The 25,859-nt window shown below is 38.6% G+C and overlaps 2 protein-coding genes across 6 annotated transcripts in view; one reads left to right on the top strand and one right to left on the bottom strand.

Annotated features, from left to right (window-relative positions):
* PCMT1 (protein-L-isoaspartate (D-aspartate) O-methyltransferase) overlaps positions 1-13,140 on the top strand; it is a gene marked incomplete at its 5' end in the record, with an annotated part of 48,333 nt that extends 35,193 nt beyond the window's left edge. Inside the window, 2 exons of one of the 2 annotated variants that reach the window (XM_082855587.1) lie at positions 2,477-2,646; positions 10,580-13,140. In XM_082855587.1, the coding sequence (XP_082711713.1) occupies positions 2,477-2,646; positions 10,580-10,592 (183 nt within the window). In that variant the 3' untranslated portion in view covers positions 10,593-13,140. Of the gene's footprint in view, positions 1-2,476; positions 2,694-10,579 lie in introns of both variants that reach the window. The other variant, XM_082855588.1, reaches the window with a different exon arrangement.
* Positions 4,487-25,859, bottom strand: part of LRP11 (LDL receptor related protein 11) — a gene marked incomplete at its 3' end in the record, with an annotated part of 55,148 nt that continues 33,775 nt past the window's right edge. For 2 of the 4 annotated variants that reach the window (XM_082855583.1, XM_082855586.1), the window contains 2 exons: positions 20,045-20,140; positions 15,771-15,925 (listed from right to left, as the gene is read on the bottom strand). In XM_082855583.1, the coding sequence (XP_082711709.1) occupies positions 15,771-15,925; positions 20,045-20,140 (251 nt within the window). Of the gene's footprint in view, positions 6,541-15,770; positions 15,926-20,044; positions 20,141-25,859 lie in introns of those variants that run through there. The other 2 variants (XM_082855585.1, XM_082855584.1) reach the window with 2 other exon arrangements.

Here is a 25,859-nt window from a genome sequence, read left to right as displayed (position 1 = left end):
CTGAAAGACATAATTCTATAGTTTGAAAAGATCTTTTGAGTGCCTAGTACCATGAATTAAAAAAAAAAAAAAAAGAGCCACAATATCACCATGAAATTTCAGAATGTTACAGGTAAAGAGAATATTCCAGAAGTTTCCAGAAAAGCAAAATAGATAATCCGTTGAAGGGTCAGTAATCAGAAAGGCATCAGACTATAGAAAAGCAACATCAGAATGAACAAGTCAGAGGCTAACCATCACAATTCTGAATTGAAAATGATTTCCAATCTTGAATTCTATACCCACACACGTCACTAAATACATAGAATAAAGATAATTTTAGATTTGCCGATCTCAATCTCTGTCTTTAAAAATATTCCACATACTGTTTCACAGAATACTTCTGGAGGAATTGCTTTAATTATATCATCAAAAAATGAGGGAGTAGAGAGAGAGTAGGAAAAACTGAAAAGAAGCAGCCATGGTATCTAGGAAGGTAGGAAATTTTGTTCAAGAGAGAGGTGGTAAGAGTTCCCAGGATTCCAGGATTATTGCAAAGGAAGTCCCAGTATGAACGCTATGCAGCAGGCCTGGAGAATAACCAGTCCAGATTTAGAGCAGAGGAGGAAGGTACTAGAAGCAAGCCTACCAAAAAAGAAAAAAGAGCAGTTAAAAAAAAATTTAAAAAAAGGAAGGCACTAATTAGATAGATTTGACTGCGTGAAAATTTCATTAAGAAGCTGGGAAGGTACCAAGATTTAGAAACAGTTACAAAGAAAATTAAGGGAATGAAAAAAGAAAAACCTTCAGTTTTTAACTGTAGGGAAAACAGCTATTATATAAGAAAGGAAACAATCATTGGGTACCTCTTGGCTCAGCTGCAAATTACATTTACACAGTCATAACTGAAAATGGTTTTAATAAAAAATTATGATATTGGTTGGATTGGGGGAAAGGAGCAGAATACAGTTGGCCCTCTGTATCTGAGGGTTCCACATTCAAGGATTCAACCAATCATGGATCGAAAATACTCAGAAAAAAAAAATTCCACAAAGTTCCAAAAAGCAAAACTTGAATTTGTCACACCTGGTAACTATGTACATGGTATTCGCATTGTATTAGGTATAATAAGTAATCTAGAGATGATTTAAAGTATATGGGATATATAGGTTATATGCAAATATACCATTTTATATAAGGAACTTGAGTATCTGCGGATTTGGGTATCAGAGGTAAGGTCCTGGAACCAATCCCCCTTGGATACCGAGGGACAGCTGTTTATGTATGAGAGCTTAGTCCTCATCTAGCACATAATTTGAAATAAAAGAGGAAATATTATACAGCATGGTAACTATAGTCACTAGTACTATACCATATAATTGAAAGTTGCTAAGAGAGTAAACCTTAAAAGTTCTCATCACAAGAAAAAAGAACTGTAACTATGTGTGATAATGGATGTTCATTAAACTTACTGTGGTGATCATTTCACATTATATACATATATCAAATCTTTATATTGTACACCTAAAACTAATACACTATTTATATGCCAATTATATTTCAGTTAAAAAAATAAAAGACATGCTTTAGAAGTAAGCACTACAAAAGAAGACAGCTGAAAGGATTTAAAATGAGTGGATTTAGGGAGCAAGACTGGAGTAGTGGGAAGAAGCCTGCTATTTTTTCATTAAAAACCTTGACATTTAGAAAATTAAAAGGGAAAAAATAAGGTAGACTTGCTGACAACAAAAATTTTATTTAAGGACACCCTTCCTTGGGATAATACTATCCAAAGTAAGGTTTCTTCCTTACTGTTTTTGATCAGTGGTCATCTGTCAGGCTACATTCAAATTGTGACATACGACTTAGAAATTTTCTGACCAGAGGGGGGCTTTCACTGAGTAGTTTTGGTTCTTCATTGACAGGGCGTCCTCGTTCTAATGCTGCAGAGACTCCAGCCCTACCTTCCGTCGTCATGTCACGGTGCCAGTAATCCTAAGTTCAGTCATAAAACCAAGGTTCCCTTATTTTTGGTTCAGTGATGCCTTAAATTCTTAGATAGGATAGGGATTCCTTGCTGATTTTCTACACTTCCCCTCCTCCCCTGCAAACTATAAAGATTCAAAATAGGCATACAGGAATTGAAATTTCCTGTTCTGCCTTTGGCCTTCCCAAGAGGATAGTCCTACATTATGTGGTTCAGCTCAAACATTTTGAGCATTGCAGTTGTACCAGGTACTGTGTTAGATGCTAAGGGCACAAAGATGAATAAGACACAGTCCCTGTCGTCAGAACATTTGTACTGTAGTAGGGAAGGTCAGTAGGTAAATGAGTGAGTGGGTAATTGAGTAACGAGTTTAACAGTGGAAGTGTGTATGTACTAAAGTACATTTCTGCTTTCTGCCCATGGACACTGAAAGTTGTGTATAGTGATGTAAAATGACTATTAACATAAAATCTATAGCTTGGTGTATATGTGCTCTTCTTTTTCTTTTAGCTAATAGACCAGTTAAAGCCTGGTGGAAGATTGATATTGCCAGTTGGTCCTGCAGGTGGAAACCAGATGCTGGAGCAGTATGACAAGCTCCAGGATGGCAGTGTCAAAATGAAGCCTCTGATGGGAGTGATATACGTGCCTTTAACAGATAAAGAAAAGCAGTGGTCCAGGTGGAAGTGATTTTATCTTCTGCTCTTTCTTCTTCCACACATGCAAGGTGAAAGGGTGTGGATTTTAAGAGATTAGACTACAAGAGCTGCTTTTTCGGTTGTCACCTTTGTGCTGCTCCATTTTAACATCAGAAATTCACTACATTAAAAATGTAGAAAAGTTTTGCATGGTCTGTCCTTTTGATTTAACTCATCTTTGGGAAAGGGGGGTGAGACTTGGTTGGCACAAAGGTGTTTTTCTTTTTAAAGAGGCTTTCAGCCACACTTTCTAAGATTATTTTAGTATCAGCCACTCTGTTTCTATATTTGCAACTCATTTTTATAGCTGTTGTACGGTCATGGAAACAAAGGCTGTCATCTGAAGAGAAGGGGTCATCATTTCCTGCCCCAGTTCATCTCTATTATACCATTGTTGTAAAGAGAAAGAAGGGAAAAGATACTCTTGTCCCAGTTTTCGAAGGTGTCAGAATCCCAGAGAGGACATTTTCCCTCTCAGCTTGATTTCTCTCTTTCAATCAGGTTCATAGACGTCTGACAACCTGTGCCTGTTTTACATTCCACTCTTATTTCAGAACCACTATAAGGAAGAAACCCACCATTTTATAGAACAGGCTGGCCAATTTTTAAGCTACTCTAAGTTCCCGGGGAGGGGAGGGGATTCTGTAAGTGAGTGCCCAGGTCTCACACACCTTCCCAAACGGCCAACCGCATGTAGCATAATCTTCAGTACAGCATGGCTCATCTTAACACCCACTTTTGTTTCTGTGTCTCAGCATAATCTGGATATTTCGTTTGAAGCCAAGATTTCTCTTTTTCCTCTCTTCCTTCTTTCCCTTCCCACTCTCTCCAGTGGGAGGGAGTGAGATCAGTAAGTAAAGTGACATTAGCCAAGTCTACTTGAAATTAAATGCCAAATAAGAAAGGCCTTACTGCTTCCTTGTTTTAGAATCTACTTTTATTTGACAGAGGTGCTTATTTTAAGATGATTTCTTAATAAGTAAAGTGGTGATTATAGGTTTAATAGACCTCTCAGTTTTGTTTTCTGGAAAGAGGAAAGGCACCTTTTGAATGAATGGTAATGGCAAAAATGGTAATGAATCTAACCCAGTTTGTTCAAAAATGAGTTTTACTTTTGACTAATTTTGATTGGCCATTTCTGGGATACCTTACTAGGAATTGCATTTTAATTCTTCACCTAATGTAGTTATAGCTATTTTCTTTGAATTCTAACTGGAGCACAGCCACTTCTTTAAAAAAAGTTTTAAAAAGCTATCAGTCTTGTCAGTTAGAATCAGATATAGTTACGAAGTTCCTTTTGCTTCTAGTCTGGTTACATAACTACATAATTGTATGATTGCTGTATAAAAGGGGCAGACATATCATTGAAATTACTGAAATTTGGTATCAAGTAAGAGTTCAGATTTTCATTAATAAGTTTAAAATTTCTCCTTTTATACACATTATTAGTACCATAATTTAATGATGAAGGAATTATAAAAAGGATTTTAGTTTTTATAACCAGAGGCGGACTCAGCTTGAAGCTAATGAAACTTAAGCTTCAGGGCCCTCACTTGCTTTGGGTCCTTCATGGCCTTATACCAAATTTTATATGCACAGTCTTATTTTTAGCCTACCTTTTTGTTTTCCTTCATAAAGAGGTTCCCCCCTTACCCAATTATATAAGCTTCAGGCTTCCACACACCTGTATTTTACCCTTGATAAGACTAAACTATTTGTATTAAATTTAGAATAATTTTTAAATCTATGGACAATTGTTCAATCATTTACCAAATATTTAAATATATATATACACTTGGTTTTCTTTTGGGCCTTCAACTTTTTAAAACATTGAGCAATTTTACATGTATGCATCATTGGAAACTTCTCTTTAGTTGTACTAGGATGACTTTCTAATTTTTTCTATTGCAAATTTTCTGTTCAAACACATTTTCCTAGATCCAAAGATGTAGTTCTAATTACAGAGATAATCAGTTACTTAGTTGTAAATCATGAAGTTTAAAGAATATAAAGGTAAAACAAAATCTGGAAATGAAATCGGAAAAAAACAACTGCCACATTAAAAAAAAATTTGTACTGAAAGAAATTACTAGAAAATAGGATGTTTGAAAGGGTAAAACATCAACGGTCAACTTAAAATCTTAAGAGACCCTAAGCTGCTATTTCTGTTTGTGTTCATAAACTATCAGTCAAGGTCACAGGCAGGAAACAGAAAGTGTGCTCAGCTAGGATTTTGAAGTGACTTTAATGAAGGGACTATTCAAAGAAATATGGGAAAGGTTATGGGAACCAGTAAAGAATGTGACATACCCAGGGACCAGGGGTTCCCAGGGTGATAGTAGGAGGCTGTTACCACTCTAGACCTAAAGGTAAGGAAACAATTTTACTAGAACCCACTGAGAGCAGGGACAGCAGAAGCGGGGGTGGGGTGTGGTCCCTGACAGGAGCTGTAGTGATAGAGGGAAGCAGCTACTCCCACATCTATGAATCACCTCAGTTTTCTCTCCTCCCGCCCTCTTCTTTCTGCCAGGGCATCGTATGGGGCAGACTTAACTGGAAGTCAGAGAAGAAGAGGCCCTGTGCCAGATGTAGTCTGAAGTCAGCTCTCACCACCTCTTTCCTTCCCCTTTCCTCCCATACAGCAAATACCTCTGCTGCTTTTTATTTTAAAATAATTAATTAATTAATTTTTGGCTGCGTTGGGTCTTCGTTGCTGCATGCGGGCTTTCTCCAGTTGCGGTGAGCGGGGGCTACTCTTCATTGCAGTGCGTGAGCTTCTCATTGCAGCGGCTTCTCTTGTTGCAGTGCACTGGCTCTAGGCACAAGGGCTTCAGTAGTTGGGGCACGTGGGCTCAGTAGTTGTGGCTCGTGGGCTCTAGAGCGCAGGCTCAGTAGTTGTGGTGCACGGGCTTAGTTGTTCTGCGGCATGTGGGATCTTCCCGGACCAGGAATCAAACCTGTGTCCCCTGCATTGGCAGGCGGATTCTTAACCACTGCACCACCATGGAAGTCCCCGTCTGCTGCTTTTTAAATTTAGGTGTGGAATAGATTTGAGAGGACATCTAGTTTTTGTGTGCCCTATTTCTATCCCCGTCAGGCTAATCTATGCGTAAACTGTCCTAGACAGGAAAAAAAAGAAAAAAGCCTTTATTTTAAATTGCCTTTGGAAAAGCAACATCTAATACTTTTCTTTGGCAATTTGTTCTGTTGTTAAATTTGTTAAATATTTTTCAGTGTGAGGACCTTCTTAATACATCATTAATTCAACAAGTGTTTGCGTGCCCACTATGTAGGCACTGCTTTAGGGCCAGGAATACACAGCTGTGAATTTGAAACTGACCATTTTCGTGGAACTTATAGTCAAGTAGAGACAAGACAAACAGGCAATTAGAGTGTGGTGTGTTGGCTCTGCCTTGAGGGCGGTAGGGAGGGATTGTTTAAGCCAGGCAGTGAAGCAATCAGAATTCCATTTCAGAAAGATAATTCTGGCAGTGGGGTAGAGAGTAGATTGGAAAGGGACAAAACTAGGGTCAGAAATAGGAGGTACCTGTAGCAAGTCAGGGGTACAGTGATGGTGGCCTGAATTAAGGCAGTGGTGGTAAGGATAGAATGTGGTTAAAAAGGGTTGCCTACATTTTCTCATCTCACATGAGAATTATGTAAAAAGCTCCCTAGTCAGTTTCTTGCCAGGCTAGATGATTTCTGTTCTTTCAGAATTTCTTCAGGATTAATTCAAGAACTCATCCTAGTGCTTTCTTACGAACATTCTCTTGTTTCTCACCAGCTTTCCATCCTTCTCTGACTGAGGCATCCAGAGCTAGTTGGAGTGCTCTGTGAGAGTGAGATCCAGTCTTATCTCGGAAGGTGTGATAGAAACTAGATGGAAAAAAAGAGAGAGAACTTAGTGGGCCTGCTGAATTCTAGTGCCAAATAAAGCCCCAAACTTGAATGTAGACTTTTGTCCCCTTATACTTGGAAAAATGTTCCTTGCAATTTTGGTGGATTAATAAAAGGGGAGAGAATGTCAGAGAGATAGGCTATAGACTTAGAATCTGTGGTATGATGTTCAAGACTATAGATATTTAATAGTTGTATTAGTTGCTTTGTAAACTTAATGATTTCTAAATTTGTATTTTATTTTATACAAGTATATTTATTTTATATATCTAGAAATCAACATTTTGTTAATCTTCTGGTAAGTTTTATTTTATTTTTGTTTTTAATAGCCACAAGAGTCAAAGGAATAAGTCCATTTCTGGTTTGTGAAACTGAGGAATGTTTCAGGGTTCTCATTCCATAAGTACTTCGTCTATCGATGTCTTCTTAAAAGTGCCATGTACACATGAAAAAAATGTTATGAATTGACTGGCATTTCTAGGATTGACAGTTTAGGTCCTAGGATATCCAGCTGATCCTGTGTTCCATTTTGTTCTATACTGTCCTTTTTAAATTTCTTTACATGTGTTACAGCATTATGACATATTTTACATCCTTAAAGGCAAGAATGTATTCTGTTGCTTTTGGAATTCTTTTTATGTCTCTCATAATGCTTTGTACAAAGTTAATTGTACAAAGCTTTTATTACCTCAGAAAGCCCATTGATTAGAAAATGTTCATGGATTTTGATTGTTATTTCCTGGTAGTACATATTTTCAGTTGTTCTTGATAAAGAATACATAATACTAAATGTTATTAACTTAGTTATTAACCTAATAATTAAATTATGTATAATTACTTATTATACAATAAAGTAACAAATATATAGTTATTAATCTAATGAAATATTAACACATATATACAATTTTAAAAAGCCTTTTTAGAAATTTAGGATGTACTCTTTTATTGTAAATGATCTATGCATGTAAGTCAGATAAAGAAAAATACGGTTATGTAGAATTTTAAATATTAGGAAAAATTAATAAGGTTAATGGATTTTGGAGTCTTAGGATGTGACAAGGTTATACTTGCCATGGCAGCAAATTTTTGGTTTTCTTTGGCACCCTAAATGTTACAAACTCAGGTCTGTAAACTTAATTTCTTTTCCTTTTTTTTTGGAGGGGGTGCTATAAATTGCCTTCTATTTGTTTTCAACAATACTGTTCCTGACTACCAAAGTAATGTATATGCATTGTAAAAATAGGAAAAAAATACAAAGAATAAAAGTCACCCATAATCCCAGAATCTAGAGGTAACCTCTTATTAACATTTTGTAGATTTTTTCTTCTTTTATCCATAGATCTATATAAATCTCTTTTGTAATCCTGAGATCATATGGTAGCATTATTTTGTAATCTCTTTTTATTTAATAAAATGTCATCAACATTGTCCCATATCATTAAACACTTTTTAACAATATGATCTTTTCCTGTTTTATTGAGATATAATTGACATATAGCATTGCATTAGTTTTAGGTGTACAACATAGTGATTTGATAGATGTATATATTGCAAAATGATCACCACAATAAGTTTAGATCTTACATCCAAGTCTTTAATCCATTTTGACTTAATTTTTGTGTGTGTGGTGTAAGATAGGGGTCCAGTTTCATTCTTTTTCATGTGGCTCTCCAGTTTTCCCAACACCATTTATTGAAGAGACTGTTTCTCCGTTGTATATTCTTGGCTCCTTAATTAATGGACCATATATGCATGGGTTTATTTCTTTGTTCCATTGGTCTCTGTGTCTGTTTTATGCCAAATACCATACTGTTTTGATTACTATAGCTTTGTAATATAGTTGGAAATCAGGAAGTGTGATGCCTCCAGTCTTGTTGTCCTTTCTAAAGTTTGCTTTGGCTATTTGGAGTCTTTTGTGGTTCTATACATGTTTTAGGATTGTTCTATTTCTGTGAAAAATGACATTGGAATGTTGATAGGAATTATATTGAATCAGTAGATTGCTTTGGGTAGTATGGATATTTCAACAACATTAATTCTTCCAATCCATGAGAACGGAATATATTTACATTTATTTGTATCATCTTCAGTGTCTTTCATTAACTTTCTATAGTTTTCAGTGTACAACTCTTTCACCTCTTTGGTTAAATTTATTTCTAGATATTTTATTCTTTTTGATATAATTGTAAATAAGATGGTTTTCTTAATTTTTCTTTTGATAGTTTATTATTAGTATATAGAAACAACTAATTTTAGTTGTCGTCTGCAAAAAGAGACAGTTTTACCCCTTTCTTTCTGATTTTGATGCCTTTTATTTCTTTTTCTTGCCTAATTGCTCTGGCTAGGATTTCCAGTACTATGTTGAATAAAAGTGGCGAGAGTGGGCATCCTTGTCTTGTTCCTGATTTTAGAGGAAAAGCTTTCAGCTTTTCACCGTTGAATATGATGTTAGCTGTGAGCTTGTCATATGTGGCCTTTATTATGTTGAGGTACGTTCCCTCTATACCCAGTTTGTTGAGAGTTTTTATCCTTTTCCCTTTTCAAAAAAATTTTTAAATGGAGAGGATATATACTGTATTGCTGGGCAATAAGGATATTTATTGACAGAATCCTTAATGCCTTGCAACAGGTAAATAAAATGTAAAATTATTTAAAAAAACAACAATAGTATCTTTAATCTATATTTTAAAAAGCACAAGTGAATTTAATTTATGAATAGAGCACTCTGCAAGTGAACTCTTTGAAGATTAAGTACTTTAATGCTTGCATGAATTTAAGTAAAAGCTGTTTTATGAGAATTACAGTACTTAAATTATTTGGAAGAATATATTAAGAGGAACAAGAACTGATAACTTATCATTTAACAGATAATCCAGTGCTGTATGACAAAGACAGCTGATGGGAGAAGTCATTTTAAAAATATTTTCTTGGACAATTTATAAAATTCATATTTTATAAAAAATACTGTACTGGCCAATAATCCCTTAATTCACCACTTACCTGGGAAATTTTAGCTCTTTATTTACCTTCCCTTCAAATTTTAACAGCTTTTAAAAAAACTTTAAAATTTTTATTATAGACAAGTTGCAAGAATAGTACAAAGAGCTCCTGAATCTCTTCATCCAGAGTTATCGATTATTAACGTTTTTCCACATTCCTTTTCACTCCCTCTTTCTCTCTATATATACATATATGTAACATTTTTTCCTGAGTCACTTGAGATTTAGTTGCAAACGTCATACTTATTTACTCCTAAAGTACTTGAGTCTTTAACAATGTTTTTTGTTACTCAGATTACCCTCAAATAAGAAGCTTTTAGGCTTTTCTGGTAGCTTTATTTTTTCACTTTTAAGAGCTTTATTGAGGTATAATTTATATACCATACAATTTATTTTAGACTGCATTTTTCTTCCTTCCTTCCTCTCACTGGCAGTTGCTGGTACAGTGCTGCACCTGGCTGAGCGAATGGTTTCTTTTGGAGCTGATAAAGCTGTCTTATGAAATCAGCTGACAGGTATATTATACCTACAGATGATGCGTTTTCTCACAAAGAGTTTGCGTTGAGATTGACGCACTCGACAATTGCTAACAGATACCCTAAACAAAAGACTAAATTTTTGTCCAATTTTGTGAATGTAGCTGTAAAGAATTATCTGAACTCTAACTACTCGTTATTATTTTACAATAAATAGTATTAGCAAGATCCTGGACCTAAAAGTTACCATTTCTCTGAATATTTGGTCTTGAAGGAAGAAAGTTACTTTTGAATTAAAAAATAAAGAATTCAGGTCCTTTAGTTTTCATTCTTCATTCTGGAGTAGCACGAAGGATGTCTGAAATGGCTGATTTCCATTTTTGCTTTGACTTGGATCATTTGCTCAGTTTTGTTTTTGTTTTTAATAATGCTTGGGGATCAGTGTATTTTTACTGATTTATTAGTTGTATCTAAACTATTAGAAAGCCAAGTTTTGTAATATGTAACTCCTACTTATATATTTCTCTCCTTTTCCCCCACCAGGGACGAACTGTAAAAGCAACATCAGCTTGACCAGTATATAATATTACAGTGGATTGCTCATCTCAGTCCTCAAAGCTTTTGAAAATCAACAGCATCACAGCTTGTGTTGGACTTTCTTACACTATTTTCAGCATGAAAATGTGTGGTTTTGTGGGGTTTCTAATTCTTCAAAGAGGCACAGAAGCCAAATTGGTAGAAGGATGCAAATATAAATTTGTGTATTATTACTTTAACATGCCCACGTTTTACTTTAAATGTTAAAAGGAAGGGTTCTGCAAAATGGAAAACATAGTTTGTGAATTGATTTTGAGGAGTGGTTTTTCTTTTCTTAGACACTTAATTCTGTTCAGATGTTAATTTATCAGATTGCTTTTGTGCATCAGGTAACACCACCATTCATAAGTTAAGATTCTTGGTTTTTGGGTGTATGTTAGATGCTACTAAGAAAATAGAGATGAGCTTCCTTTTTAAAGCTTTTGATGTGGTGTCATAGAATAGCATGTTGTAGATACAATCGGCTGCTTTGTTACCTTAAAGCTAAGCATTTGTAAATATTAAAACTTAAGAAGATGACAGGTGATGTCCCTTAAAACACTCAGCTGTTCAGATTGGACATAACTGACATAGTTCTTCCTTTCTCTCTTTAAAAATTCTAGGAGCTCAGTATTGTTTTTCTGTTTCTGATTTGCTGCTTATAATGTATATGGATTTAACATGCTGTGTAAGCTGCGTCCTAGTCACTGAACAGTTGATGCAGTGCTGCTTTGCCAAATAAAGTTAAAAGTGAAAGGCACTGGCGGTGTTTGAACATAGAAGAATCGCGTGTCCACCAGGTACACAATGCCAAGATCACAGAGAAAAAGGTGGTTTCTCTGATGCTCCATTTTGTGAAATCTGAGCAGGTTAAGAGCATTAATCTAACTGTACATTTGTGGAATGTGACTACGTTTCTCAAGGACAAGAACTACACCTCATTTACTATTTTTCTTTGCTTAACACAGGGCCTCAGATGTACAATAAATGCTGAATGAATGAAAGGGTGAATGAATGCACTGACTTAATGTCAAGAAAGAACAGGGTTGAGGATAAATTTACCAAAACCCATCCGTTACCTATAAATAGATTTATTAATATAACGACTGAAAAATGAGTTTCTAAGAAGGCAGTAACACGTTGGGATCTTGCTTAAATGTTGTAATTTTATACCTTTATATTAGGATCTTAGTTTTTTAAGGGTTCTAGAACTTGAAGAGATATAAGCTCTAGAGCTAGCAGAACTAGCACTCCCAGCAAAGCCCTTCCCTCTGCTGTGTGCAAGTGTGTATGATTCTGGCAAATAGATCCTTCGTGAGGGGATGAGGCACCTCCCCCCACATCTTAAGTTAAAGTCTTAAACATTACTTCTTTGAAAATGGCTTTTAAAAAATTACGCATGCATGTTTTTACCAGTGTCTCTTCTTGGGCAGGGTCTTAGGCACAGGAAACTTGCATTAGTTGGTGGCCAAGACTTGTGAATTCATTGCTGGCTTCAGTTTGCTGTTGTTAGTGTTGCTTCTGGACTCAGGCGATGAACGCTTTTGATCCAGGACTCTGTCATTTGCGGGCGGTAGTTTCAAACATCAAGTATTCTTTAGGACTTTAATTCTTCAACTTATTCACTAGTCTGTATCCTTCCTAGCTATTATCAACATTTTACTCTATGTAAGTCCCTTTGTTAGGTCTTGGGGATAGAAAAAGGCCCTTACTCTCAAGAAGTTTGCAGTCTGGTTGAGGGGACAGTTTATAAATCTGATAAGACAAACCAAGTGGCATCTGATTGGTACAGACAAATGCTATGCCAAGCATTGCTCTTGGACTTTAAACTTTTTGAGTTAAAATTTTTAGGGACTTCCCTGGCGGTCTAGTGGTTGAGACTCCATGCTTCCACTGCAGGGGGCACGGGTTTGACCCCTGGTCAGGGAACTAAGATCCTGCATGCTGTGTGGCATGGCAAAAAAAAAAAAAAAAAAAAAAAAAAATTGTTGAATAAAGAGGAATGGATTTTAGGGGAGCATCAATAAATGTGTAAAGATGTAAATAATGAATCTTAATTCTATCTATGAACTTTTCTCTTGAAAAGAATTGAATTAATATATGTTTTGGTCAGAGAAGAAACGTCTCTTTAATCTTTAGTATTCATAATTTCTAAAATATGTTAGCATTTCATTTTTCCTTATTAGAAGGACTTCTTTACATAATATGAAGGACAACAATAAAAACATTTTTAAAAGTTCCGGTCTAGCGAGGTCCTGTTGAAACAAGGTGATTTTTACAGATTTGATTTTATTAAAGCCAAATCTAGCTCTCAATTAAGAATTAAATTAAGAATTCTATTTTCTAACGAGGGTTTCAACCCTTTCCCAAGTAGTATTTAAAAATGACATTTGGGTTAAAATTATACATTAACATTGTACAAATACTTTAGATCCCATTGCCCTAATTTTTGAAATCTGCGTTGTTCAAAAAAAAAAGTTGATTACACTTTTTTTTTTTTCTTTTTTTGCGGTACGCGGGCCTCTCACCGTGTCCCCTGCACCGGCAGGCGAATTCTCAACCACTGTGCCACCAGGGAAGCCCGAGGCTTTATCTTTTTAACTGACTTTGTGTTGCTGGGGCCAGGACTCTGAGAAGTGCTCCCTCACCTTCGTGCCTCCAGAGTGCTGTGCTGGGCCGGTGAAACCCTCCCCTCTTCCTTATTCTCTCTTTCCCCCTCTTCCTGTTCTTCTCTTCCTTTTCCCTTCTTGCCTTTCCTTTTTCTTTCCTAACGTTAGATGAAGTTCTATGGCTGCTGGGTCTCAAGAACTCTTTCTCACTTGGGTGGAGTGTCCCAGTAGGATGGGCATCACAGAATAACACTTTTGGTCAAAGGGCAGGTGATGGCAATACTGAGGGCACCTTAAGCATAAGAGGCAGCAGTCCAACGGCCTAGGGCAGCTGAGGACATTTGTATTTGAATTCCATGCCCTGAACACTTTTTACTGTGCCCTTTAAAGGACTGCCTCACACTGAGTAATCTGTTTTGCCAGCATTATTTGTTTATTTTAATTTTTAGGTGATTATCCTGTCAGGATTTTGCCTAGAAATTACCTTATGGATCAAAGAGCCTGCAGAATTTCCCTGTTAACACTACTGTATCAGTTTTAAATCAATAGTAAAAAGGATTATTTTCTAGGGAAAAAGACCTATGCTGCCACCGTTCAGCATCAGGAGAGAGGATGTACAGTAAGTGTATCAGTAGCCCAGGAAGAAATCCAAATTCAAAATTCCAAGTGTGGTTTCTACTGAATGTGTCACTTTTGCACCATCATAAAGTAAAAAAAAAATGTAAGTCGAAGCAACGTAAGTCAGGGACCATCTGTACTAGGAGCTATGATTATATTAAAAGGTGTAAAAAAAGGCTTAGGAATATAATAAAATTTATTAAAGAATACTGTACATATAGATATGGGACATCTTTTGTCAAGTGTTTCAACACCATGGCAATACTAAATTGTGTTTAGTTTCTTCATGTATAAAAGATGTGCTGAAAGATGCATGCCTCATCAGTTTTTATTTTATTGGATACGGCTGTAGGTGACATCCTTCTATAGAAAAACAAACTGCACAGCATCACATACAGAGTACAGACATCTTAGGTTCATTCACACAGTCATTTCTCTAAACTCCTTAAGGAGAAATTTAAATCTTTGCTCAATTCTAAAATTCATGCTTGAGTTTCTTAGGAAATAAAAATAACCAATTTCTTTGTTTTCCTAGAACTAAGTAACTATCCATTTGTTAATGTATATCTCTGACCCAAATTAAGTCTTTGCTAAAGGAATAACTTACATCAGGTTCAGTCTAAAAATAGTTTTCTAGAGGGTTTTCAAGTATTTTAAAAGATTTGCCACTTATGGTAAAAAAAAAAAAACAAAAAACATGTGACTAGGAACATCACATTATACATTCCTCTCAGTAGAATAATTTCTAGAATGTGCATAGTCCCAGCATTAAGCAATGGTGGAAATAATATGCCTTTAAAATCCTACAGATTAAAAGGTAAAAGATGCTAAGCTAGATGCTGGTTTTCTGTAAAGATGAATTTGTGCAAAACTCCCTTATGCTCTGGGAGTACATAAGCCTGGCACTAGCTGTGTGCACATTGTAACATTTTAGAGCATTAAATAAATAACGGAAAAACTGCATCACTCCACTGAATGGAAGAACCGCTGATACTTAAACACGTGACATTTTTACAAAAGCTGTACCCAGAAATCCATTCAGTGTTCTGTTTTTCAATTTGAATGCAGTTTTTTTCTTCCATCAACACATACTAATGCTGAAAACCAGTGACTATATAAATGAGCTGCTGTGTTCTGGACCATCGAGCAGTGTTGAGCAGATACAAGAACTAATCATCCTCCTTGCTCATTTTTCCCTCAGCTAGGTTTCTGTTAAAATTTTTGACCTGCCAGGTTCTCTGCTTCCATGACCATGTTAGAGCTATTTGTAATTCAAGGTCTGAGTCATTCTCCTTTGGGAGAATGAAGCAGCCACATACATGACACGATGTCAGGCATTGGGAAGAACTCATATTCACCTTCCCTAGGCCTTACTGACCTGTTCATTAGGTTTATAACTTAGATATTCCTGCCGTGGATAACACCTCATTGAAGGTGTACACTCACTTGAGCTCCATCCTCAGAAATAGGTTTTGAAGAGGAGAAGAGAAAGGAGAACACTGGAAGCTTAAAGTGAGAAATGGGAGGGTCACAGGGCGAGGGAAGTGGGGTGGTATGAAGTGCCAGTGGCTGGCTTCTAGAAAGAGTTAACACTGCCTTTCCCAGGAACTCGGAATTTTCTGCCTTGGCTAACTGCAAATTTCTGTTTTCAGGGGCAGCTTACGTAAATCAGAATTCGATTTGTAGAAGTCTGTAGTCATATGGACTCCTCTCTAAATTTCAAAATATTTCACATACTTCCCAAGGAAAATCAATAACTAAAAACAAAGGTTTAGTATTTGCAGAATCTTCAGGGTTTTCAGTAGTTTTCTTAAACAGAAGAGGTTAAAAACAAAACAAAAAACAGAAGAGGTTATAAATATCAGAACCCAAAATATATACAAATTATAAGTGAAACATGTCCTTGCCCTCAGCTATTTAAATTACACTTATTATAGATACATCCCATTTATGAGGTAGTCAGACTCCTCAGATGTAATGGGACGAGCTTTTTTAAGTTTCTGTTTCACCAGCCGTAGTCGACAAGCAACCATGAGAAGCAGCAAAGCAGTGATAGCCAAACCCAGGGCCAGGGGTAGCACTGCACCTGTGCAAAGGTCAGAAATGAACAGGGTAGGTCAGTGGTTAATACCAATAACAGCCACAATCCATTATATGATAAGCACTGTGCATGCACTGTTGTATTTAATCTGAACAACTCAAGTAGGTACTTATAGTACCTACATCTTGCAGATTAACTGAGGTGCAGAAAGATTGAGTAATTGGCCCAAGAGCACGTAGCTTGTAAGCTGCAGGTCTAGGTCTCAAACCAAGAGTTCCTTAAAACCAAACTGTGTACCAGGTTCCTGTAAAATTTATAGGCCATCAGTGGGTACAAACGTTGCAGTCAGATTACCCTTATATCCAACTGTAATAGACATTCTGTAAATAGCCAACTGTAAAGACATTGTGACCACAGGAAATATCTTCACTGCAGTCATAGCTTACATCTATGGATTCATACATGGTCATTCACCATTAAAATAAGTATGGACTAACTCCTGATTTCTTGCTCTGGTTAGGGCTTTAAGAAATTTTTGTTTCCTAAAGCCAGAGAACCCTCTCAGCCAGTAGAACCATTATTGAAAACTTGAGGAAAAAAAATCGCTAGTTCTCCTTCATAGGTTTTCTTCCCTGTGGGATTGATCCTAGACACCTAGACTAGAAGCAGCTTTTAGAGCCTTTCAGGAGTCTGGAAGGAACAGTGTGTACCCCAGATCAGTCTTTCTTATCAAGCTCAGCAGGGTCTATTCTTAGTCTGATCTGCTCTGGAGTCAGGCCAGGCTTGGAGATGATATGGTGGAACTATTTTTAGCTACAGGGGTCTTGCCAACTGGTGGAAGGAGAGGAGCAAAAACCTCCATTGCATAAGCTGATTTCATAACATTTTCTTTCATTTATTCATTTTGCATAAATTAACAGTCATGTGCCTGACACTGGTAATCAAAGATAATAAAGAGCACTTTATAGATTAAGTAATTTAATTCTCACAACCACCATATGAGTTCGTACTTTTATTATCCCCATTTCACAAATGAGGGAACTAAGGCATTGAGAATTAAGTGACTTGACTTCTCTCAGTATGGGAGAGTCAGGATATGGCCCCAGACAGTACTGTTCCAGAACTACTGTGGTATACCACTTCTCCAAAAGTTCAATGAGATTGTTTTTTAATGACTTCAATTCTGGGTAGACAGACATTTACATGTAGAGATACAATAAAGTATTACAGTTGCTATGACAATATACATGAAGTACAGCTATAAAGAGGAGTGGGCCGTGTACCTGGTCCCCAGGGTCTTTGCTCGAGTGACTTAGATGCATGAAGGAGCTTCCTTGGGGTGGGTGAGGGAGATGGTTAGTTTTCGACAGTTTCAAATTGAGATGCCAACAGCCAACCCAGGTAGAATTTTCTCTAGGCTCTTCGATGATTTGGGCCTGAACATGTGGGGACCTTCAGCATTAAGGTGATGGTTGCAGGGACGAAAGTGGGTGAGACCGCCAGAGAGGAAGGGAGAAGGGGGCCAGGGACAAGGCCCCAGGGAGCAGCAACATTTCAGAGGGCGGACAAAGAGGAGGACCAAGGAGCACAGGAAGAGACGGGTCAGAGAAATGGTCGGCGACCAACGGAGAAGGGAGTCCTGGAAGCAGAGGGACGAGGCTATTTCAAGACGCAAGTGGTCAGCGGAATCAAATCCTAAGGAGAGGTCAAGTGAGGTGAAGCCTGGAGAGGCCGCTGCACTTAGCAACTGGGAATTCATTTACAGGGAGATTGAAGGCTGAGGGATGCTGTTTTGTTTTTTTTTTTTATGTTTTTAGAGATCTGAATGCATCCAGGGGGATGAACCAGTAGAGATTATAAACACTGGGAGTTAATAAATGATGGAGAAACAGACTTGAGGAGATAAGGAGCTGCATCAAGGTCAGGGGGAGAGACTGACCTTGGAAAGAGGGGACAGACACCTTTTCCTTTAGTGCTGGAGGAAAAGAAGACAGGGTGGGTACTGACACGTGTTTACATTTGGGGGTAAGTAACTGAGGAAGTTCACTCCTGATAGCTTTGATTTTCTGAACTTAAAACCAGTCCCAGGTATAGCTGGCCTCCTCTCCAAGACAAGAGGGCCTGGAGCTGAGTACATACTAATGGCATTTCAACCTCTGGTTTCTTTGTGGAACCCTAGGTGAAACTCCTGAAGCAGATTCTCAGGAACAGTCTGAGAGTTCAGTCTGGGTTCAGGAGGGTGGGATGAGGAAGTTGCATTAGCGACTCTTGGTACAAGACAGTCTTCTGGGCGAGGCCAGTATTCCCGTAGAGGATTATGAAAGATAAAAATCTGCGATAAACCAGCAGTCTATAATTCGATTCTAGAGCTGGCACATACATTCCAGCTTCCTAATGGCGACTTTGAGGAAAGAAGTTTTGAAAGGGCTAAGTTTGGACCTGAGGGTGCCAGTTCCCCCTGCATCTTCCTGCACCAGCCACAGAAGAGGGATATGTTACAAAGGAATTGGACAAAAAAAGAGACTTTGGTCAACCCCCAAAGAAACCCTGGGAACCCCAAACCATTTCTTACCAACTGGAACCCAATACCCAGACCCAGTTCTGCTTGTTCAGGGTAGGAGAATGATTAGAGGCTGCCCTTCTAAGTGAGTTCAACTTGTTGAAAACACCAGCGTTTAGGCTGCAGGGGAAGGGAGCTGTTGTGGCTGAAGACCCCAATCCCAAGTCTGGGGCTCAGAGGCAGCTATGGCAACAATAAAACCGCATACAATCTAGGGGAATTTTCTGTTTGCCAAAGTCAGATATGAGGCTGCTGAACTGTCAAATCTGATTCCTGATTAATGCTTTGATGACAAAGAACATGAAGTCTCCCATAAAATACTTGCTAGGATACTGAAAATTATTCTTGACTTTTAAATACTCAGTTGGCATAGTTTCTTCAGTGTTTTTAGTTTACGTAATTTGAGATTTAAAATTTCCCAACCCCTTCTAAAACACATCACCATAGTTTTCTTAGAAACCAGCTAAGGGGATGAATTGGGTATTCTGTTCCTAAGACTGGGAGTGACACTCAAATATGTAACAATTAGGACAGGCACCGGGCAATCAGAACTGAGGCTCTCTGGATACATCTGGGCATGGGGGTAAGGGGCAGGCCCGGTTCTCTCTGTATGTCGAAAGGCGATGGGTGTTTTTATTCAAACATCCTGGGACAGGCTAAGTCCAGCAGGCCAGCAGCCTGGGCAGCATCTAGGTACTTGATACCTGGGTTATTTTAGCCATCTATTATTTAAAAATTATACTTGACTATTGTTCAGATATTACAAAGACTACTTCTAGTGTAAAAAGAAAGTTTTCTCAATGTTTAGATCCATAGCTTAATTATCATATTTTGTTCTCCTAAATTTTCTTTTACTAATTAGTTTATGAGATTTAGGATTAAACCTTACCTTTCTACAGGACTATCTTGAAAGTATTTTCTTTCTAGTTAAAAATAACCCAAATTATGAAATTACAGTATTCTTCTTCCACTTACTAAATATCCCCTGTACCACCTACACCGTTTCACCATTCCTGTTGTCTTCCGTCTTTGTCACTGGAGCACTTGGAGAGAGAACTGGGTACTCTAAGACCTCTGCCCTTGTTGATCACAAATAACAATCACAATAGCCATCATTTATATGGCTTATTGCATGAGCCAAGCGATATGCTACATGCTCTATAATGGCAGTTCCATTTATTCTCCCTAACAGCTCTGTGAGGCAGGTATAGTTACTATGTTCATCGACCAATGAGGAAACTGAGATCCAGAGAGAGAAGATAACCTGCCCAAGGTCATCGAGTTAGTGATGGACGAAGGATTTGAACCTTGGCATCTGGTTCTTAACCACTATGTCCTGAGCATCACTCGTTCCACACAATGTTACACCTGGACGGGACTGTAGTGATTATCCAGGAAGCTGAGGTCCAAAGATGTGAAGATACTAGTTCAAGAGTCCCAAGATGAAGTATGATACAGGAGATGAGAATATACTAGTTCTTCTGACCCACAGATCCCTGTTCTTATCATGGACTCTTGCAGATTCATCTAATAACCTCAGCTACAGGATATGTGGCTCCGTAAATGTTTCTGCTCTGCAATGAATTTCCAAGGTAAATGTTTACCTGCTTCTGGGGCTGGGTGTTCCCCTCCTCGTCGATTGCTCTTTGACTCAAAAATATAATTTTCCTCTTTTCTGTGCTTCCCTGAGGAACCACTATCTGTGGAAAATAAATAAAACATATTGAAGGTACATCAGAAACTTCAGGGAACAGACATGAAAACAGATCCTTATTTATTTTTTAAGGATGAACTTAAAGAAGGACTTACGGGCTTTATTTCTCCAATAAACACAGGCCTATGTTTGATACTAAAACTCGAGATAAGTAATGTGACCAACTTAATAAAGCAGAGTGTGAGGCTAGTGAAAAACCACTGGACAGAGATGGGGGAAAAAGCACACTGTCCCAGCACTTCCTCCCCGACCCAGAGAAGGAGGGAAAGACTGCAGCTAGAGAAGTCAACGGTACTTGGACTTTATACCATGGAATGCAGAAACAGTCCAGACACGTCTTCCTTTAGAAAATGAACAGTGAGCATACATAAGGCACTCAGACATGCTACTTCACTTTCTTACCTCAATGCTGCTTGGCAGGCATTAACAGCTGCATCTTTTTCTGGTCAGACTCAGAGAGGTTCAGCGCTTACCCGGGTTCATTCAAGTAGTCAGTGGGTCATAGGGCTGAGATTTAAACTCAGGTGTGTCTAACTGCTTGTTGGTGGAAACCAGCACTTCTGATTTAATGACAGGTTGTTAACTGTTTACCTGTTTTATTCAGTTATACTACTGAGAGCAAATATACAGAAAGATCAAATCTCAGGATTTTTATCTCAGGTTCTGATGAGCCATGGCTGTGTCATTCTACTATTTGCCATCTAGGAATTCATAGCATTTGTGGGCTTATTATATTGACAGTATGGTAATGAAGGAGTTACCCTCGGGCTGTAGTGTAATTTAAAGTGAGATTTTTGCAAAATATAGTGCTTAATGGAAAGGAACTGGAAATGATCTGCTGACATGAGGAATTTTATGAAGAAACAAACAAAAAAAATTAAAGCTTCTTTACTCATATGGCATCAACAGAAATGTTCATAACACCTGCAACTAAAATAAGACTATTCAAAAGTAGCACCTAGGGCTTCCCTGGTGGCACAGTGGTTGCAAGTCCACCTGCCGATGCAGGGGACGCGAGTTCGTGCCCCGGTCCGGGAAGATCCCACATGCCGCAGAGCGGCTGGGACGGTGAGCCATGGCCGCTGAGCCTGAGCGTCCGGAGCCTGTGCCCCACAACGGGAGAGGCCACAACAGTGAGAGGCCCGCGTACCGCAAAAAACAAACAAACAAAAAAACACCAAAAGTAGCACCTAAAATTCCTTGGTAATTTGTAATAAGAAGTATACATGAATTCACTAAGGATCACAAAATCAACTGCAAAATGGAAAATTGCAGAGTTATTCCAGATACCTAGTAGAGCCAGAAAAAGCAATGGTTTAAAATGACCATTGTAGTCACATGTTACTGCTGTTAATCAGAAGGGGCTGTCGATACAGTTATTTCATTACGGCATCCTTAATGCTCCTTTTCACCCAGCCCTTCATCCCATCGGTCACCACGTCAGGCAGACCTCTTCTCTGCCTCTCGGCCGCACGCAGCCTTAGGTCTCCATCACCTATGCCTCGGGAACTGCAAGAGCCTCCTCCCTGGCCTTTCTGCTTTCAGACATTCCTACTGGAGTGTGTCTGCAGAGGCCACTCATCCCACTCCCTCAGCATCAGTGCAGTTAGATCAGCCCATGTTCGCTTCTCGCGGCCAAGGCCACAGCAGGTTCACTGCATTCTACTGTGCCTCTAAGAGACCACGCGTGCCAGCCTAAATACAGCCAATAATTTGGGCTTCCTTCGTAAACTCGAGCCCAACGAGGAGAGGGATGAGTAAGGCATAAGCAATTTCCTGCAGGCTAGAGAACCAGATGTATCTTTCAAAGTGATTTCTACCCTTGTCTACTTTACTGTAGTGGTGGAAACCCCACTGCCTCCCAAACAGGGAGGGGAGGAAAAAGAAGAGGCACATCCGGGGTGAGACTGTAAAAGAAGACAGTGACCATCGAGGAGCCAAAGGGGAAGGAGCCAGCCAGGGAGCTGCTATTACTGTGGCTGAGCTCCTCAGTCCATGGACGAAAGTGACTGTCCTGAGGCTGTGGATACCTGTGTCCCAGTAAGATGGGGACAGGGACTATTGAATCTAGATGATAGGGCTGGTGTAGCACTGGGGCCATAGTAAAGTTAGGCTCTTGTCCACATGGCGAGGTGATTTCAACACCTTCGGATTTTGTGGACCAATGAAAATTCAAAATAATTTTAGGGGCCAATTTAGGGTTGTCAATTTTTAATTTTGCCAAGTAAAGATATTAAAAGAAATGACCATTTACTAAGGCTATCACCTTCACTTCATTGTAAAGTAAGGATATGTCTAAAAGCCCAAATCATGAAGGATTTAATACATAAAAAGGATAGTTCTTTAAACCGAATAAATTTAGCCTTATAAAAAACTCACTACATTGTGCTTACTTTCCTCATTCTGTCACGGGTGGATGAAAGCTTTAGCATGGACGGTACTGTTCCTTCTCAACTAGCTTTGGGTACGGAAGTCGCTAAATTCTGTTATTATCCTTTTGGACTCAGCCTGTGCAAGATCCCTTGGTCAAATCTTCAAGGCTCTCCATGTTGCCTTCTCTCCCGGACAAGCACTCACCAGTGTGGGCAGCTGGGGTGCCCTGCTTAAGCAATTTTCATTCCCAATTCCATTTGCTCACGCCATTAATTGAAATCTTGGCTTTCCATTTATTCAGATTCTTTCTACCCATACCTTGGAGCATGACTGAACGCCTACAGCCATCACAAAGCCAGGGCTGACCTGTCCCCTAGGCACGATGGGCACAGAGCTCAGAGCCCATGGCACTTTTACTTTTAGGGGCCCACAAAAAGGTTTTAATTTCTTTTCCTTTTTTTTTTTTTTTTGGCCACGATGAGAGGCTTGCAGGATCTTAGTTCCCTGACCAGGTATTGACCCCAGGCTACGGCAGTGAAAGCACTGAGTCCTAACCATTGGATCGCCAGGGAATTCCCTTTAATTTCTTTTAAAATCACAGAAACCAGGAAAGTTCCCTGGTAGTCCAGTGGTTAGGACTCTGCACTTTCACTGCCAAGGGCAGTGTGGCCAAAAAAAAAAAAGAAAATCACAAAAAACAGGAATATAATAATAATAAATATATAATAGTGAATCCAGCCCATATCATATTCATCTCTATACCAACACAGTAATTTTACACACACACACACACACATATACATATATGTGTGTGTGTGTGTGTGTATACATATATATTTATTATGATTATTATTATTTTAATGGAGGAAGGGGCCCATGAAGTGCCTAGGGCCCGGAAAGTCACAGTACAGCCCTACAAGTAGCCAATCCAACTACTCCAGTGCTCGTGGATCTCCTCCTTCTGTGTTTCTAATGCCCTAACAGTACATACAAGCAGGGCTCAGTGGAGCTGTCGCTGCGTCCTGGCTCTGTAGCTAAGACAGAAGGTCCTCGAGCACACAGCAAGGCTTGCTGCGCAAGCTGCCCCCCGCTGGGGCTGGTATAGGGCTGGTAGGTTAAATCCTGGCTTCACCATTTACTAGCTGTGTGACCGCGTCTGAAGTCGTAAAGCCTCCGTGCCTCACTGTCTGCATCTAAAAATGTGGGTAATGATCTGCACACATCATTAGGTTGCTGTAATGACCACAGGGATGCACAATGACGGGCACTCAGTGAGTACTGTCACCAGTAATAAATGTGAAAGTGGAAAGATCCCATGGCTGAGAACTCATGTCTAATTTTTTAAAAGTAATGAGCCAGAAATAACAACACCAAAATTTACCAGTCTCCAATTCTTTTCAGAAGATTAACTGGCTTGTCTTTCATCCAGTGGAAAAACATAAAATACAATCATACCCCGAATATATTATAGGTTCAGTTCCAGACTACTGCAGTAAACTGAGTCACATGAATTTTTTGGTTTCCTAGTGCATATGAAAGTTGTTTTTACACTATACTGTAGTCTATTAAGTGTACGAAAGCACATGTCTAAAAAAATCAATGTACATACCTTAATAAAAAATACTTTATTGCTAAAAAATGCTAATCATCACCTGAGCCTTCAGTGAGTCGAAATCTTTTTGCGATAGTAACATCAAGATCACTGGCCATACATACAGATGGCTGAGAGGCACATGAAAAGATGCTCAACATCGTTAATTATTAGAGAAATGCAAATCAAAACTACAATGAGGTACCAACTCACACCAGTCAGAATAGCCAACAAATAACAAATGCTGGAGAGAGTGTGGAGAAAAGGGAACCCTCCTTCACTGTTGGTGGGAATGTAAGTTGGTGCAGCCACTATGGAAAACACTATGGAGGATCCTCAGAAAACAAAAAATAGAATTATCATATGATCCAGCAATCCCCCTCCTGGGCATATATCCAGACAAAACTACAATTCAAAAAGATACACACACCCCTATGTTCAAAGCAGCACTATTCACAGTAGCCAAGACACGGAAGCAACCTATATGTCCATCGACAGATGAATGGATAAAGAAGATGTAGTACATATATACAATGGAATACTACTCAGCCATAAAAAAGAACAAAATAATGCCATTTGCAGCAACATGGATGCAACTAGAGATTATCACACTAAGTGAAGTAATCAGAAAGAGAAAGACAAATACCACATGATATTAGTTATATATGGAATCTAAAATATGACACAAATGAACCTGTCTAAGAAACAGAATCACGGACATAGAGAACAGACTGGTGGTTGATGAGGGGGAGGGGTTGGGGGAGGGATAGAGTGGGAGGTTGGGGTGAGCACATGTAAGCTTTTATATATATTGATAGAATGGATAAACAACAAGGTCCTACTGTATAGCACAGAGAACAATATTCAATATCCTATGATAAACCATAATGGAAAAGAATATTAAAAAAGAATGTGTATATATATACATAACTGAGTCACTTTGCTATACAACAGAAGTTAACACAACATTGTAAATCAACTGTACTTCAACTAAAAAAAAGGATCGGACTTCCCTGGTGGCGCAGTGGTGAAGAATCCGCCTGCCAATGCAGGAGACAAGGGTTCGAGCCCTGGTCCGGGAAGATCCCACATGCTGCAGAGCAACTAACCCCGTGCGCCACAACTACTGAGCCCATGTGCCACAACTACTGAAGCCCGTGCGCCTACAGCCCGTGCTCCACAACGAGAAGCCACTGCAATGAGAAGCCTGCCCACCACAATGAAGAGCAGCCCCCGCTCGCAGCAACTAGAAGAAAGCCCATGCTGGCAGCAAAGACCCACTGCAGCCAAAAATAAATAAATTTATATTTTTTAAAAAAACCCAATAGACTAAAAAAAAAAAAAAGATCACTGGTCACAGATCACCATAAATATAATAATAATGACAAAAGAAGTTTGAAATATTGCAAGAGTTACCAGAACGTGACACAGAGACACGAAGTAAGCAAATGCTGTTGGAAAAATGGTACCAATAGACTTACTCAACGCAAAGTTGCCATGAACCATCAATTTGTACAAAATGCTGTATCTGCAAAGTCCAACAAAACGAGGTATGCCTATAACTGCATTCACAATTTCCCCCCTCTGTCTCTTCCCAACGAAGATGAGAGATTGTTCATCTTAATTCTGGAGAGGAACTCAGGAATGGGACCACCCCTACACTGTTTCCATTTTTGATTTGAATTAACGATCTTATAGGCTTGTAGCTCTCTTGCCACTGGACTTGAATGTTCTAGCAAAA

Source organism: Leucopleurus acutus (assembly GCF_964270905.1).
Source record: "Leucopleurus acutus genome assembly, chromosome: 15".
Lineage (NCBI taxonomy): Eukaryota > Metazoa > Chordata > Mammalia > Artiodactyla > Delphinidae > Leucopleurus > Leucopleurus acutus.
This window is presented reverse-complemented; position numbering and strand designations above follow the sequence as displayed.